General features: G+C 38.9%; 1 protein-coding gene across 5 annotated transcripts in view; it reads right to left on the reverse strand.

Moving 5' to 3' along the window:
* Positions 1-1014: 1014 nt before the first annotated feature.
* LIN7A (lin-7 homolog A, crumbs cell polarity complex component) overlaps positions 1015-14980 on the reverse strand; it is a 148535-nt gene continuing 134569 nt past the window's right edge. For 4 of the 5 annotated variants that reach the window (XM_065934153.1, XM_065934151.1, XM_065934155.1 and 1 more), the window contains exons 5-6: positions 14737-14955; positions 2861-8043 (exon numbers count right to left, since the gene is read on the reverse strand). In XM_065934153.1, coding sequence (XP_065790225.1) covers positions 14737-14955 — 219 coding nt within the window. In that variant the 3' untranslated portion in view covers positions 2861-8043. Of the gene's footprint in view, positions 1136-2860; positions 8044-14736; positions 14956-14980 lie in introns of those variants that run through there. The other variant, XM_065934152.1, reaches the window with a different exon arrangement.

A 14980-nucleotide genomic window follows, 5' to 3' on the forward strand; every position in this document is an offset into this window, starting at 1 on the left:
CAGAGGAATCGGGAGGAGAGGGAGGTGGGATGGGGGACCGGGATGGGGAATTCGTGTAACTCTATGGCTGATTCATATCAATGTATGACAAAACCCACTGAAAAAAAAAAAAACAAATTAAGACTTCTTTCCCTTTAAAAGTTCTGGTGTTGAGTTCTCAGTTCACATGTACTTCATGAGTGAGCTACTGAGAATTGAGATAAGCCCCCCAAATAATCTGGAAGTCACTCTGTGAAGTTGACAAGTGAAAGGTAAGTTCTTTTATGACATATTAAGCACCCATGCCATATGTAATTACTAATTTCAGGGGAAATCAAGATGCTGCTGCTGCTGCTGCTAAGTTGCTTCAGTCATATCCGACTCTGTGCGACCCCATAGACGGCAGCCCACCAGGCTCCTCTGTCCCTGGGATTCTCCAGGCAAGAACACTGGAGTGAGTTCCTTCTCCAGTGCATGAAAGTGAAAAGTGAAAGTGAAGTTGCTCAATCATGTCTGACTCTTAGCGACCTGATGGACTGTAGCCCACCAGGCTCCTCTGTCCATGGGATTCTCCAGGCAAGAAGTAATGGAGTGGGGTGCCACTGCCTTCTCCAAAATCAAGATGATAAAGACACAAATGGATATGCATAAGACAAGCAAAGAAAATCAGTAAGGAGGGATGCAGATACCACAATGAGATTTAATGATGGAGAAGATGACATCAGACCTGGAAAAATCAGAAAAAGCCTCTTGGAAGAAGCACCATCTGAAATGGGCCATAAAAATTGAGGATTTTTTTTTTCAGGGAAAGGAGAGGCATTTCAGAAAAATCAAAAGCTCAGGGGAAGAAATGTTCAGGAGTTTGCAGGAATAGATAGTGGTCAACTTAGATGGAAAGACAGAATGGGTAAAAACAGTGCTATATAGTGGGGAAATACACATCTCAAACCATGCATTAGGCCCAAGTATGGTTTGAGATGCGTATTTCCCAACTAGATAGCACTTTTACCCATTCTGTCTTGCAGCATGGGGCTTCCCTCATACCTCAGTTGGTAACGAATCCTTCCTGGGTGGGGAAGATCTGCTGGAGAAGGGATAGGCTACCCACTTCAGTATTCTTGGGCTTCCCTTGTGGCACAGCTGGTAAAGAATCCACCTGCAATGTGAGAGATCCGGGTTCAATCCCTGGGTTGGGAAGATCCCCTGGAGAAGGGAAAGGCTACCCACTCCAGTATTCTGGCCTGGAGAATTATTGCTAACAGTCAGACATGACTGAGCGACTTTCAAAAAAAAAGTTAGAATAGGGCTTCCTTAGTGGCTCAGTGGTAAAGAATCAGCCTGCCAATGCAGGAGACATGGCTTTGACCCCTGATCCAGGAAGATTCCCTGGAGAAGGAAATGGCAACCCACTCCAGTATTCTTGCCTGGAGAACACTGTGAAGCCTGCTGTGCTACAGTCCATGGGGTCGAAGAAAGTCACACATGACTTAGCAACTGAACAAATGTTAGCATCTTAGCCTAACCCTGCACGTTCTCTCTCTCCCTCCCTCTCTCTCTCTCTCTCCACACACACACACACACACACAGAGACACACAACCATCACCACCACAAGCAAGTATTTGGAATTTTTAGGTCATATTCCAATATAGTCTTGTATCTTCACCACAGAACACTGGTGGTCTCTCATTGCATTTAATTTCATCTTGAAGAAAAACTTGCAATATTTTTCAATGTCATAGGACCCCATGACAGTATTTCATAGACCATGTACCAGATTTCCATATCATCACATTTCATGTTCTATGTTTTGCCTTTGTGAGAGGAGGATACTATAAAGTTCTTTTCCATCATCATGTTAGTATTTCTCCTCCTGCCCCCAATCTTTCCCAGCATCACGGTCTTTTCACATGAGTCAGCTCTTCGCATCAGGTGGCCAAAGTATAGGCGTTTCAGCTTCAGTATGTAGAAATCTTACATTTTTTTTTGAGGGACCCCTTGGAGGATTTTGAGCAAAGGAATAAATGCAGGAGGAGTTATCAAGCATCGAGATATAGAGAAATATATATATGGGTATGCATGATAATTGGGAAAACAGTTTAAAACTCACAAAAGTCATAGTAAGAAGTACTGTTTCTATTCACAGGTAGGAATATAAAAAAATGTGTGCGAGAAGATAGTTGAAGACTTTTTCAAAGTAAAAATCTAAAGAATCTAAGAACTGATGTGAATGACAAGAAAGATCAGTAAATCTGTACAAAGACTAGTAGTATCTCCAGTAAAAATGAAGGTGTCAAGAGAAGCAGAAATAAAGTATGGCTTTGGACAAAAGCCTTCATTCCTTAGTGCTGTATTATGTGTGATGTTAAACTGTCCAAAATTTTAATTATTTAAAGGAGTAATTAGTTGGAGTAGGAAAGAATGAGGAGATAATAAAAAGTTTTCATGAGAAGACTCCTTGCTTCCACAAATATGAATCAGCATTTAAGTTGCATCACATGCTTATTTAACTGGGAAGGGCCAGAGAGATAACAAATTTAAATAATGAATATGATTCCTCTTTGTTGATGAATGAGATGGGAGCTGCGAGTTTACTGTTCCCAAAGGCGTCAGTTCTTGCTCACCTCTAGAAATAGGAACACTGATCTACGTGATTGTGGTAATAATGTTAGCCCAATTTCAATTTTTGCCTTTCATATTGGTTTTAGAACCTAACCCCTCAGGAGCATGATCTCACAGTGTGGTCTGGAAAGGAGAAACATGAAAAATTTAACATCCAAATAATCAGGTGTCTGGAGCATTTACAAGTCCCTCTACATTCATGCTTTAAAAGAACTTAAATTTGATAATGAAGACAGTACTTCCAATCTGGTATCTAGTACTTTTACTTCCCAGCAGCATAATACCACTTTGGTCAGGTTGAACCACTGCACAATTTTGCAGCTCTTTCAGAAAAATAATGAAAACAATTAGAAAGACAAAGTCACATGCAATGGTGAGAAAATAGTATTACTATCGCCCAATCTTTCCCCATACATGTGAAATATCCTTGACTCATCTCCACACTGTGTATTTATTATAAGCCCTTATAGCAAGGGATTTTGTTTCTTTCAGGTTTTTTTGTAGCACCAAATAGACACAGTGGCTAACAATAAATAATTCAGAAAAGTCATTGCAATATTTATCGCATGTCAGAAATTGTCTGAATCTGTATGTTTATCCATTTCCCTGGCTTGATGTATTCTTCATGAGTAAGCTGCAACCTAAGATTGAGTTCCCACTCTCTTTCTGCCACTGATGTGGTTTGCCAGTCACACTTTACTAATATCTCATTGTGTACTACTTTACAATTTCAAAGTACTTTTTATATACAGTGACACATTTATTTTAATGTAATGGTATCCCCCAAGCCACAGAAAATGTGAAGACATATGAGCTCTTGTGTTACACTGTGTGGGTTCAAATCCCAGTTCTATCTGCTGTGTGACCTTGGACAGGTCACATACCTGTGCTTCAGTTTTCTTGTCGATAAAATGGAACCTACTAAAAAGAGTTGTTGAAGGGATCCAGAGATATAGTCTATGAATGTCCGAGCACAGAACTTAGTAAGAGCTATGTGTTAGTTATGAGTAAAGTATTATCTACTTCACGGGCGTCTATAACTATGGTTTTGGATTCCTTGAGCAGCATATTTGTGTGGTATTTTAGAAAAGCAAGCTTATATAAATATGTGTAGAGAGCCTTTTATGATTTCCATGGCATAAGGGATTTCATTTCTCCTATCAGCTATGAAGAAGGCCCCATGAGACGGTAAACTCCAGTTAATTGCTAGAGCAAGTGTTGAGTTCCTCACAGCAAACTCCAAGGGGTGGCTATATCTGTCTTGTTTGCCATTTTACATCCCAAACCTAGCATATAGTAGGTACACAATAAATGTTTATCAGATGAATAAACACATTGAAAAGTCTTAATTGCTATGTGATTAATCTTTAGCTCGGATATATTCTAAGAATCAAATGAGAAAGGAAAAGTGATTTTTTTGAAAGCAGAACATTTAGAGATGGTGTCTCTAGTCACAATGAATTGCCTTAGAGAAAAGTTGTTAATGAACACTGAAGGACATACTATTAATAATATGCTTGATAATTTAAATTTTCTTTTTTTAAAATTAAAATATTATATTTTACAAAGTTTATAAATGGAGTTCCATGTATGGATCATAACTCAGGGAGCTTTCATAAATAACAAGAAAGGTTGAGTTTTATTCATTGTAAAAACTCTGAATATGCAAACATGCCTATCTAAATGTCCTCAAACTCTTGAACACTTTGAGGTAATTGATTTCAAATTCATATATCTAAAAAGTATGAAGAGTCAATTCTAGTTCTAATTATGTAATTCGGAAGTTATAATGCCCATCAGTATAAAATAAATTGGTGAATTTTTTCAAATTATTGGAAGGTAAAACTCATTTATTTAATTTCATTCATTTATGTAATTGTTTATTCATTCGGTAAGTACTAACTGAGTGCCTCTATTGTGCTGGGCATGTTTCCAGATGCTAGGAGACAGCAGTCCACAAGGCAGTCACAGCCCTTTCTCAGAGATTTTATAATCTAGAGGGATGAGATAGGCAAGACTACCCCCGTGTTTTGGGAGAATTTCCCTTATGTTGGTCTCCCTGAATTTTTAGAGCATTGATTTCTACTTCATGATGCTATGAAAGCTGGTCTTACTAAAAAGCTGTGTTCATGACAAACCCAAACTAGCCAAAAGATGAGAAATTCAGACATTATTCACACATCCACAGATACCTATAGATGTTAAAAATAATGTAGACAAAATTGCTCAATATCTCAGAGTCCTATGGGCACAGCTTAGTAAAATGAACTGAGATCAGATCACTTTGATTTGTCGTGGTTGAAAACTGCATTTGTAAATTGGTGTAATCCATCTCTAGTGAAGTTCTTCAGAGACAGCCTTGAATTCTTAAAAAGCTCCTGAATGATAGATTTTGCATTTAGAGCTCAGCATTGTCTTAAAAGATAGTGGTAGTTCACATAAGTAGAGAATTCCCTATTGATTACATGATTGAGGAAGCACAAAATCTGTTATTCTTTCCAAAGTCAATTGTAATTTAAGTCCATTATCTCCCTGTGGATATTCTACTTCAAACAGCAACAGAATCAAAATGTAACTGCCTCAATGAAAAGGTTTGAGGATTCTTTTACTGAACTATGCTCTGTGTATTTTGCCTTCAAAAATCATAGCAGGAAAGAGTTTAGAAAAAGCTGGCTACCAACCAGTCCGAGGGAAAGAACTAAATTTCATTAGGATCACAGATGAATAGCTACAACAAATTTTCACCCTTTTAATATCTCACTTGTTTATGATAATAAAGTTTGAGTTTCATATAGGAGCAACCTATGTCTTTATTTTGATATGATTTTGGACATCTCAGTGGCTCCAATGGAATCAGTAACAATAAAAGGTATTAATACAAGTTGTAGTAATTTTTTTCCTTTCCCCTCTGACTTCAATGAACCTTTAGGGAACCACAAGGGACCTCTCTAAGTCTTAGGGATGGCTACTTTTGATATAATCTTCACAGGAAGGCTTACATTTCAACAACTAGATTTTACTAAAGAAAACTGGCCATTTGGCTGGTCATTTGTAAGCAGGACCAATGTGACATGTAATCTGCCCTTAGATGCCTTAGGTGTGATGGACTGCCCCTTCACTTAGACGACTTGGCATACATTTATTAGCACTTAATATTATGCAAATGAAGCACAAAATACAAAGACTTCTAAAAACACCAATGTAAGCTATCTGCTCATTTGACAGTTGCTTCTGTAACACCATGACAATATTTATGCTGACGTGAAAACACATGATAATTTAATATTAACCAACCACTTACAGCTAAATGAAAATATACCTTAAGCTCCAAATTTATACAAGGTACTGAGATGTGTTGAAATGACCATTTCCTCATTAGAAGGGTGCAATGATTTCCCTTTATGAGAGTGTGTGGCATAGCCTGAATAACTTTAATATTTTTCTGTTAGATGATAACTAAAATATATGTTTTATTAAATTTTTCTTATAAAAATGAGAACTACCTCTTTCAAACTGAATACTACTCACATATTCTCCATTCATTCCCTTTAGTCATGCTTATCTCTTTTGTAAACCTATTTTACATAACATTCAGGGTCCTCACCCTTGCCCCCCTCCCCCCCACCTCCATTCTCTCCAGTAAAAAATGATATGTGTGCAGGAACGGGAATCTGTCACCATGGCAGGACACTGCTGAATCAGGCTCACCTCCTGGTTTCCTTACCGTCTGTCCTCTGCTGAGTGATGGACTATGAGGAATAGGAGAATTTGGTACTGACCGTAATGACCACCTGAAAGGGCAAAGTGAAACATGTGTGGTGGTTCCACTTGGTTTCATTTTCAAGAAAGCAGTTCCTAAACTGAGCTTCTTAAATTTCTAACTTGGGGGACTATCTGAAATGTGAAATTGTCTCTTGGGGAGTCAATGGCTGCATTTGAGAAAAGGGAATATTCAAATATTTCCCTCAGTTTTAATGATCTCTCTAGAATGTTTCAACTGGACATTTATTCCTTCTTCAGGTACATGTGTGTGGCTAAGGTATCCCAAATAATTACTGCTTCCTGCTAATGCCATAAAGTAAAATCAGACTTTTGTGCCTAGATTCACAAGTTAAAAGTTATGATCAGTGTAGTTGCCTCTAACAGATAATTTTCCGTATATGATACTTTCTGAAAGGAAATGTCTCACTGTCCATTCACCTACATAAACATGTGTAATGAAGTAGGTGGATTTTCACCCTGGAAGCAGCAGTAACTTTTCACTCACAATATTAATGTCACTGGTTTCTAGATGCCTAATTTGAAAAGGAATTATACTTTTGATCTTATATTGCCAAAAATATCCATTTTATATTTGAGAAAATTGATCGAGATTTTGTATGATATATTTCTGTATATATATGCACATCTATAATTTAGTTTTGTAAAGCCCTAGGCTTTAAAATATCAAATAGACTTCTATGATAGAACATCAGTGTAGGTAAAAAGAGTTGAGATTTCTTCAGTTTATCAGTCAAAAATATAAAGTTAACAAAAAATATTTAGAGAAGGGTTATATATAAATATTATATGAGGATCAGTTCATCCTTGTTTGTATTCTCTTGCCAGATTCATAACACTTGGTAAGAAAAGACCTAATTTTGTAGCAAATATACTCTGATAATATTTACTTGTGGAATAAATAAACATTATATTCTGTTAGAACTAAGAATAGATACAAAGCTTAAATTTAAAAAAAAAACAGTACTAGAGTTCTCTATCCTTGCTTCTAACGAACTGAAAGTTGAGCTGAAATTGCCTCACTATTAATGCATAAAAAAATTCATGGAAATGGAAAATAAAAAGCCAATTGATTCTAGAACCTGAATAAAGTATAAATATAGTATAATAACTTGCCATTTTCAGGAGGGGAACAGAGGTTGAATTTGCAATTAACTGGAATTCTCATTCAGACAACTCAGCATTACGGATGCAGAACAGGTCTAGGTGAGGGTCAATGTGTAGATTTCTTTTAAGTAGCGACAACCTTGAACTGATGCAGTTTGAACTATAGCCTAATAAGGGATTTGTTAATCTCTGGAAAAGCTATAGACCCAAGATTCACTTAACCCTGGCCTTGGTGATTCATGTGAAAGTCACAGACTTTATTCTTCTTGTACTGTTTCCGTCTGCAGACTGGAAAACCTCTCCCTTCACACACTGAGAACTCCCACTGCAGTGAATGGGAGGTCGGTGTGTGGGATGAGCACGTGAGCGGCGGGGGTTCAGCCCCAGAGAAAGAAAGGTGTCGAGCTGTCTTGGTAAAGAATTTACACACCACGTGTTCACAGTTTCTTGACAGGTATAATTATCAGTGTTGTCTTTTCCTTTACTATGTGCTGGGATTCTGAAGCACGGTTTCAAATTTGTGACTATCGAGTGTTTGATCAAGGAGCTTCAGGGACCTGAAAGGGTGGAGGGAGAGTGGAGAGAAATCAGTGATTAGTATTCATTTGTCAACTACAATACGCTAAAAATATCAAAGGAGCACCTGCTATATGAGAACAGCGAGGATAATTTTAGGCGCTATCATTCATGCAGTCTTCCACAGGCAAAAAAGAAAAAAAAAATTGATGTTTGCAAAGGAAGTAATTATCAAATGAGGATGGGAAAGACATAGTTATTCCCTAAGATTAAATTTTTAAAAATCAGTTTGGAAACATCTTAATAATCGCTTCTCGGCCTTTTGGCTAAGATCAAGTGTGGAAACATCTTAAAAGTAAAACATTTTTTCCTCTCAATTCCAGATAACTCTATTTTTCTTCACGAAGGCAAAGGAGAGATAACTTTTATATGTTATGACTCTGAGTGGTGCTCCCGCTGAGGTGCATGCAAGTACAGCCTCTCTCTGATAGGCTGATCCTACCAACATCCCTCTGTGAAGCAGTCAGGAGGCCCGGCTCTTCTCCCACGAGGTCAGCCTGACACAGGGCAGAACAGTGGAGGCAGATGCCCCAGGTGGTCAGAGCCAGGGGAGCAGCCCCCCCAGACCTGACATTTTCCCACTGTCACGGAGTCACTTCTTCAGAAAGAACAGTGGTTTCAATCTTTGTTTTTAAAGCTGTGGATATTTTTATTTCAGTGAACGTAGAACACCATATTTAAAAAAGATTAAGGAATTGGTTGGGTCAATGTGAAAGTGTGCGTTGCGTGTAGGTTTGCAATCTGCCTCCTCTGCATCAGCACTCTCCAGCTCAAAGCCTTCTAGAGAAATGCCTAAAAGCACCTTGGGCCTACAGAATGGAACTGAAAGTCAAGCATGAGGCCCCTGTACTTCTTCAGGAATCACTTAACAAGATACTGCATAAACATATCTGCCATTAACATTGTGACCATTATACCAACACTACTACTGTTACTAGAGTGCTCATCAATTGCCACATATTTTAAGTTCTGCATATTTTTTCTTATTTAATTTCCATAAGAGGCCATTTTAATGAATCTTACATTGAATAACTTCCTCCTAGTCCCTTAGCTTCCAAGTGACAGAGCTACCAAATGATTGAGTTTTTAATTACTTAACTTATCATAGAGTTACATGTCCCAAGGGAATGGGACTCAGCAGGTGAATTTCAGTAAGAGGCTTGGGTCTCTTCATCTACCCAGAGGGGAAGTGGGCCCATGGGCTATGCCAGCAGCTGAGAGATCAGTGGGCCTCCGAAGGGTCACTGAAATACCCACGGGGAAGAACCACCTGCACAAAATGTTCTCTATTTCCCTCACTCTCCTGATTTGTAATTGAACAGATTCATGATTCTTTTTTTTTTTTTTAAAGCCTTTCCCACACAGTATAAATTTTATTGATCAAATTGCTTTCCAATTTTTGAATGAGCCATTATAGTAGGTAGAATAATGACCTCTGAAATATGTCCACGTTCAAATTCCCAGAACATGTGAATGTGTTAAGATTCCATGGTAAAGGGAAATTAAAGTTGTAGATGGAAGTAAGGTTGCTAGACAGTTGATGTTAAAATAGGGAGAGTGTCCTGAACTGCCCAGGTGGGTCCAATACCTTGTACTTAGAAGTGGAAGAAAGTGAGAGAAGAAAGAGTCAGGGAAGGGAGGTGACGGTGGAAGCAGAGGTGAGTGGGTGCAATGTGAGGACTCTCCTGTCACTGCTGGTCTGGAGGAAGGGGAGGATGGGGCTGGTCTGGAGGAAGGGGAGGACGGGGCTGGTCTGGAGGAAGGGGAGGATGGGGCTGGTCTGGAGGAAGGGGAGGACGGGGCTGGTCTGGAGGAAGGGGAGGACGGAGCTGGTCTGGAGGAAGGGGAGGATGGGGCTGGTCTGGAGGAAGGGGAGGATGGGGCTGGTCTGGAGGAAGGGGAGGATGGGGCTGGTCTGGAGGAAGGGGAATGGAACCAGGAGGTGAAGAGTGCAGGCAGCCCCTAGAAACTGGAAAAGGCAAGGAAATGAATCTTTCCTGGAGTCTCTGAAAGCCCAGTGAGATTGCTGGGCTTCTGTCTTATAATACTGCTAGAAAATTAATTTGCATTCTTTAAAGCCAGTGGGCCCCAACATTTTTGGCACTGGGAACCAGTTTCATGAAGACAGCGTTCCCACGCGTGGGGGTGGGGAGTGGCTCAGGTGGTGGTGTGAGTGATGGGGAGCAGATGAAGCTTCCCTTACTCACCCCACCACTCACCTGCTGCGGTGTGGCCTGGTTCCTAACAGGCCATGGACCGGTACTGGTCCACAGCCCAGGGGTTGGGGACCCCTGTTTTAAGCCATTAAATTTGTAGTAATTTGGGGGACAGCATTAGGAACCTAACAGACCTGTGATGCTGAAGTACTGTGAAGCATAAGGCACTGTTTTGGAGGCAACTGGTGGGGGTTAATGCCAGCTTGGAGCAGTGTGAGACTGAATTCCTGGAAAGCTCATGCAAACGTGTCTACGATGAGGGATGGGACACGTAAGGGCAGGTGTCGCCGAATACAGAGGTGGAGCAGCACAGTTGTGAAAACAAAGAGGCTTTGTAGCCCACATCTCTGAGTTTGGATCACAGCCCTATAACTTCCTAGCTGTGAAATCAGTAGATTTAAAAAAAAATCCTACATGACTCAGTTTCCTTCTTTAAAATGAGATTTAAAATAGTACCTAATACTCAAAGGATGATTGTAAGGGTTAAGTGATTTTACATATGTGAAACATTCAGAAAATTTCTTGGTGTACCCTGATTCCTTAACAAATTTTATCCAGCATTATGATTATTTTCTGGTTCAAGTTTTCTGCTTGATAAGTCTGGGTTCCTTAAATTCAGTTTTTATCAGAGTTATCCTTTGGGACCTCTCAATAAGTGGGCTGGCAGTTCTGGCAGTGGTTTCCAGGATCAGAACACAAGGCCTGTGACTGTGGCAGAGGAAGGTACAGAACAGGATGTAGTGGATACAATAAGGGAAGTGGGGCCCTGAAGAGCAGGAGGAGAGAGTCAGGGAGGCTGCTGGCAATGCTCAGCTGCTCTATATTAATGGATTTGCTAAGATGCAGCCTGTATTTGAATGTAAATGAACTCTGGATCTGCCAACAGAAGCTCAGAGAAATTAAACAAGCTTTTGGTCTTGACTTCCTCAGAATGCTGACATCTGAAAAAAGAATTTCTCTGTTCTTCTCACTTTTATTCCTTGGAAATCTGAGAATCTGAGTGAAATATGGATTTACATAGACTCACACTTTTAAAAATGAGATGCTTATGGGATGGAAGGCAAAATAGGTGAAGGGAATTAACAGGTAGAAACTTCCAGTTATAAAATAAATAAATCATGGGATACAATGTACAGCATAGGGAAAATAGTCAATAGTACTATAATAACTCTGTATGGTGATGGGTGGTAACTAGACTTATTGTGATGATCAATTTGTAATGTATTATAAATGCTAAATCACTACGTTGTTTGCTTGAAACTAATAATCAAAGTCAACCACACTTCAATTAAAAAAAATAAATGCTTAAAGAAATGTAGTACTGTTCCTCAAAACAGTGGTTATAGTATTTTTTTTTAAAAAATCCTATATTCATAGGTTTCTATAAAATAATTATAAAGTGATACTTACTACATTTTAGAAAATGTAATCTATTCTCTCTGATAAACAAAGATGGAAGTTAGGGAAAAGACAACTGAGATGTACTTCAGGGGAATTTAAAATTAAAAGTAGGCAGATGACACACTGTCCACACACTACTTGCATTAAACCTGTTTTCCATCTGTGTGCACCACTGACGATTGCTAGTTATTTCATAACTTCTACCATCTCATATAAAAATATTATTTCTAATTTATAGAATATAAATTATATTTCATGTGATAAAAAAATACGATAGTATCTGACAAGTAATTTTGCTTTACCTGGTCTTTGCTTGACTTGTCAAAATTAAAAAAAAATTAGCAATCTATTCAAAGTAAACAGTTTCAGATCTCTTCTCAAAAGCAACCATAGACCAGAGTATGAGTTAGCAAGTGTAACAAATCCCATTTAATCCCTAAAAATCTAATTAATTAAACGTTGAATAAGAGCTAATATAAGTCTCTTTGACTGAATCCACCATAAAATCCATGGATGATATGACTTAGTTGTACTTTGCTTGTACTTGAAATGGTCACTAGTTTAATCTCAAGGGGCCATTATATCGTCTACTGCAAGTGCTATCTTGGCAGGCATAAATATAAATTTCATGTTCACTTAAACAGAACTTTACCCTATCCTGTGTAACAAAAAACATGGTTTTAAATGTTTTTTATTAAAACTGCTAGTCTGATAATGAGACAGCAGGAAATCCTCAGGTGATTTCAGGAACACTGATGGAACAGAGAATGGTCCACCAGTATTGTGGCCAAGTTGTATGCTTCCAAGGATGACTGACTGAGCACAGGAGGAAGCTTTTAGTTAAGATCTTAGAAGTCTGAATGTCACATGCTTCTTTCAAAACACTTAAACAATTTTTACTAAGGGCCAGTGCAGTAAAACAATTAGGAGAATTGGTACAAGTCTGTATTATTGAGAATGGAAGAAAAAATGAGTTCATGAAAAGAATGCCAATGTTTGGCTGAAGAAGAGTGAGTTGTTATTATTAGCAAAAAGACATTTGAAAGGATTCTGGAAGTACAAATGGTCAGTACCTTTGTGTTTGAAATGGAGTAGAGAGGAGGAGGAGATGGACAAAATGACTTGTCTGTATGCATCCAAATCATTCCATCATCCCAGCCAGTTCAAACCACCATATCTCTTGCCTATTATATAATAGTATCCTAACTGGTCTCTATTTTCACTCTTATCCTGCAATAATTGATTCTCCCTGTAGCACCTAGAGTGATCTCTTTTAACATATAAATCATGTCACTCTTTTGCTTAAAAACCTTCAGTGGTTTCCACTGCAATAAAATCCAGCTTCCCTCAGCGGTTTGTAAAGCTCTCTGTAACCTGGCCTCATCCGCCTCACCGTCCTCCTCACTCTTTATCACCTATCTCTGCTTTCTTTCTATTCCTCAAACATCAACTAGCCTCATATCTGTCCCAGAGCTAATGCACCAGCCTATTTCCTTCGCTTCCGATGCCTGTTTCCTGGCTTCTCCTTGTCATTCAACCTCAGCTTCAGTGTCACCTCCTTGGAGAGGTCTGGCCTGATCACCTCCCAGAAACTCATCACCTGGCCAGTCTCTATTAAAACACACTATTTTGATTCTACTAAGTACTGGTCTCAACAGGGTATTTTTAACCTACTTGTTAATTAACTATGCCCTCCAACCATAATGTAAGCACCTGGATAGCAAAGACTGTGCTTTATTCATGCTGTTTCCAAAGCCCATTAAATAGTGCCTGGCCCTTCCCAGTAACAAATAGATATTTATTGTTGAATAAATGTAGTTTTTGGAATGGAATGTAATTTCAGACAAAGACACCAAACTGTGGTATCTGTAATAAAATAGGTTATAAAAGAAATATAGTTGAATTCCCAGGACCCTCTGCAAACAAGTCCCATACTCTATTTAACTTCCTCATGTAGCTTCTTTTCATGAGTTGTCACGAAAAATTGAAAATCTCTTCTCATATCCAGTGTTTCTTGTTGTGCAAACAGTAATCTGATATTGAATGAGTTAAAACCACTATTACCCACTGTCATCTTCCCAAGAATATTTGAATCTCATTTTAAATACACATTTGCATATATTATAGTATAGAGGTATCAAAGATTCAAACTCTTTCAAAGGATAGAAAGGAAAATGTATGTAATTCCAGAATTCCTAATGTTGGCAGAAGAATTACTTGGCACAGTAAGAAGGAGAAATAATTCTTTGCTACTTGTAAGCGTGGCCATGGGGAATCCACTGAAACTATTGCAGCTTCATATCATTCATCTAAAAAATGGTGTTTTCGTGATACTTGCTGTGAAGGGTTTTTGAGGATTAGGGATAACACGTGAGAAGGGCCTAACACACTTCAGGCACTTCAGAGATGGTGATTCTTACTCTTAACAATTTTTCCTGAAGTTTCTCTCTCTTTCTTTTAAATTTTTCTAAAAACATGAAGCAAAACCTGACTTACCCTTGTCACAAAGTGGAATTTAGAAAGACAGGTACACCTGAGACACATTTTAAGTGAAGACCCAAAGAGAATTCCAAAATCTCAGAGCATAAACACTGGTATGTCTCTATGTTGTTCTCTTCAACAGAGCAGCTTTCTAGTAAACAGTTTCAGTAGTATAAGGGGGATCTTCCCAGGGTTAGCACTATATGGTTGTTTAGTTCGTACACTGGGCTAAGGCAACTGGCCAGGGAGGTGAGTGGGGCTGGAATGTAGCCCATACTCCTATCATGAAACCATGTGCTGATCTGTACAAAGGCATCATATAGTCTGTACCTGGCCTTCCCCAAGTATATAATTTTTTCAAAATAGCTTACATTTCCAAGGAATTTGGCTAAATGCAACATAAAATAAGCAACTGTCTCATTAACACTTTCTGAGGTCACTGTTTTGTGTTTGATTGATTTTGTTTGGATTATTAAGTCTAAAGGTTACATTCCAGCTGTCTAAGAAACTATGCTTTTTAAGGAAACCAGACTTATGTGTGTATGGGGCTTTCCTTGCGTGGAGGGCACCTCTCACCTATGACATGTGGTTTTGCTGTGTTTGTTGCTGCTGCTGCTGCTGTTGCTGCTGAATTAGCAACTGCTGCTGTTGCCGACGCCGGGCTGTCCGTAGCTTTTCAAAGCGAGCCTCCATTTCTTCTAGGACTTTCGGGGTGTATCGCACCACCAGCTTGACGCTGTCCTTAGCAGCTTTAAGCAGTTCTACAGCTTTTTCATGGTGCTCTCCTTCCACACTCTGAAACGACAGTGATATCTCATAA

This window comes from Muntiacus reevesi, chromosome 4, assembly GCF_963930625.1.
Source record: "Muntiacus reevesi chromosome 4, mMunRee1.1, whole genome shotgun sequence".
Classification (NCBI taxonomy): domain Eukaryota; kingdom Metazoa; phylum Chordata; class Mammalia; order Artiodactyla; family Cervidae; genus Muntiacus; species Muntiacus reevesi.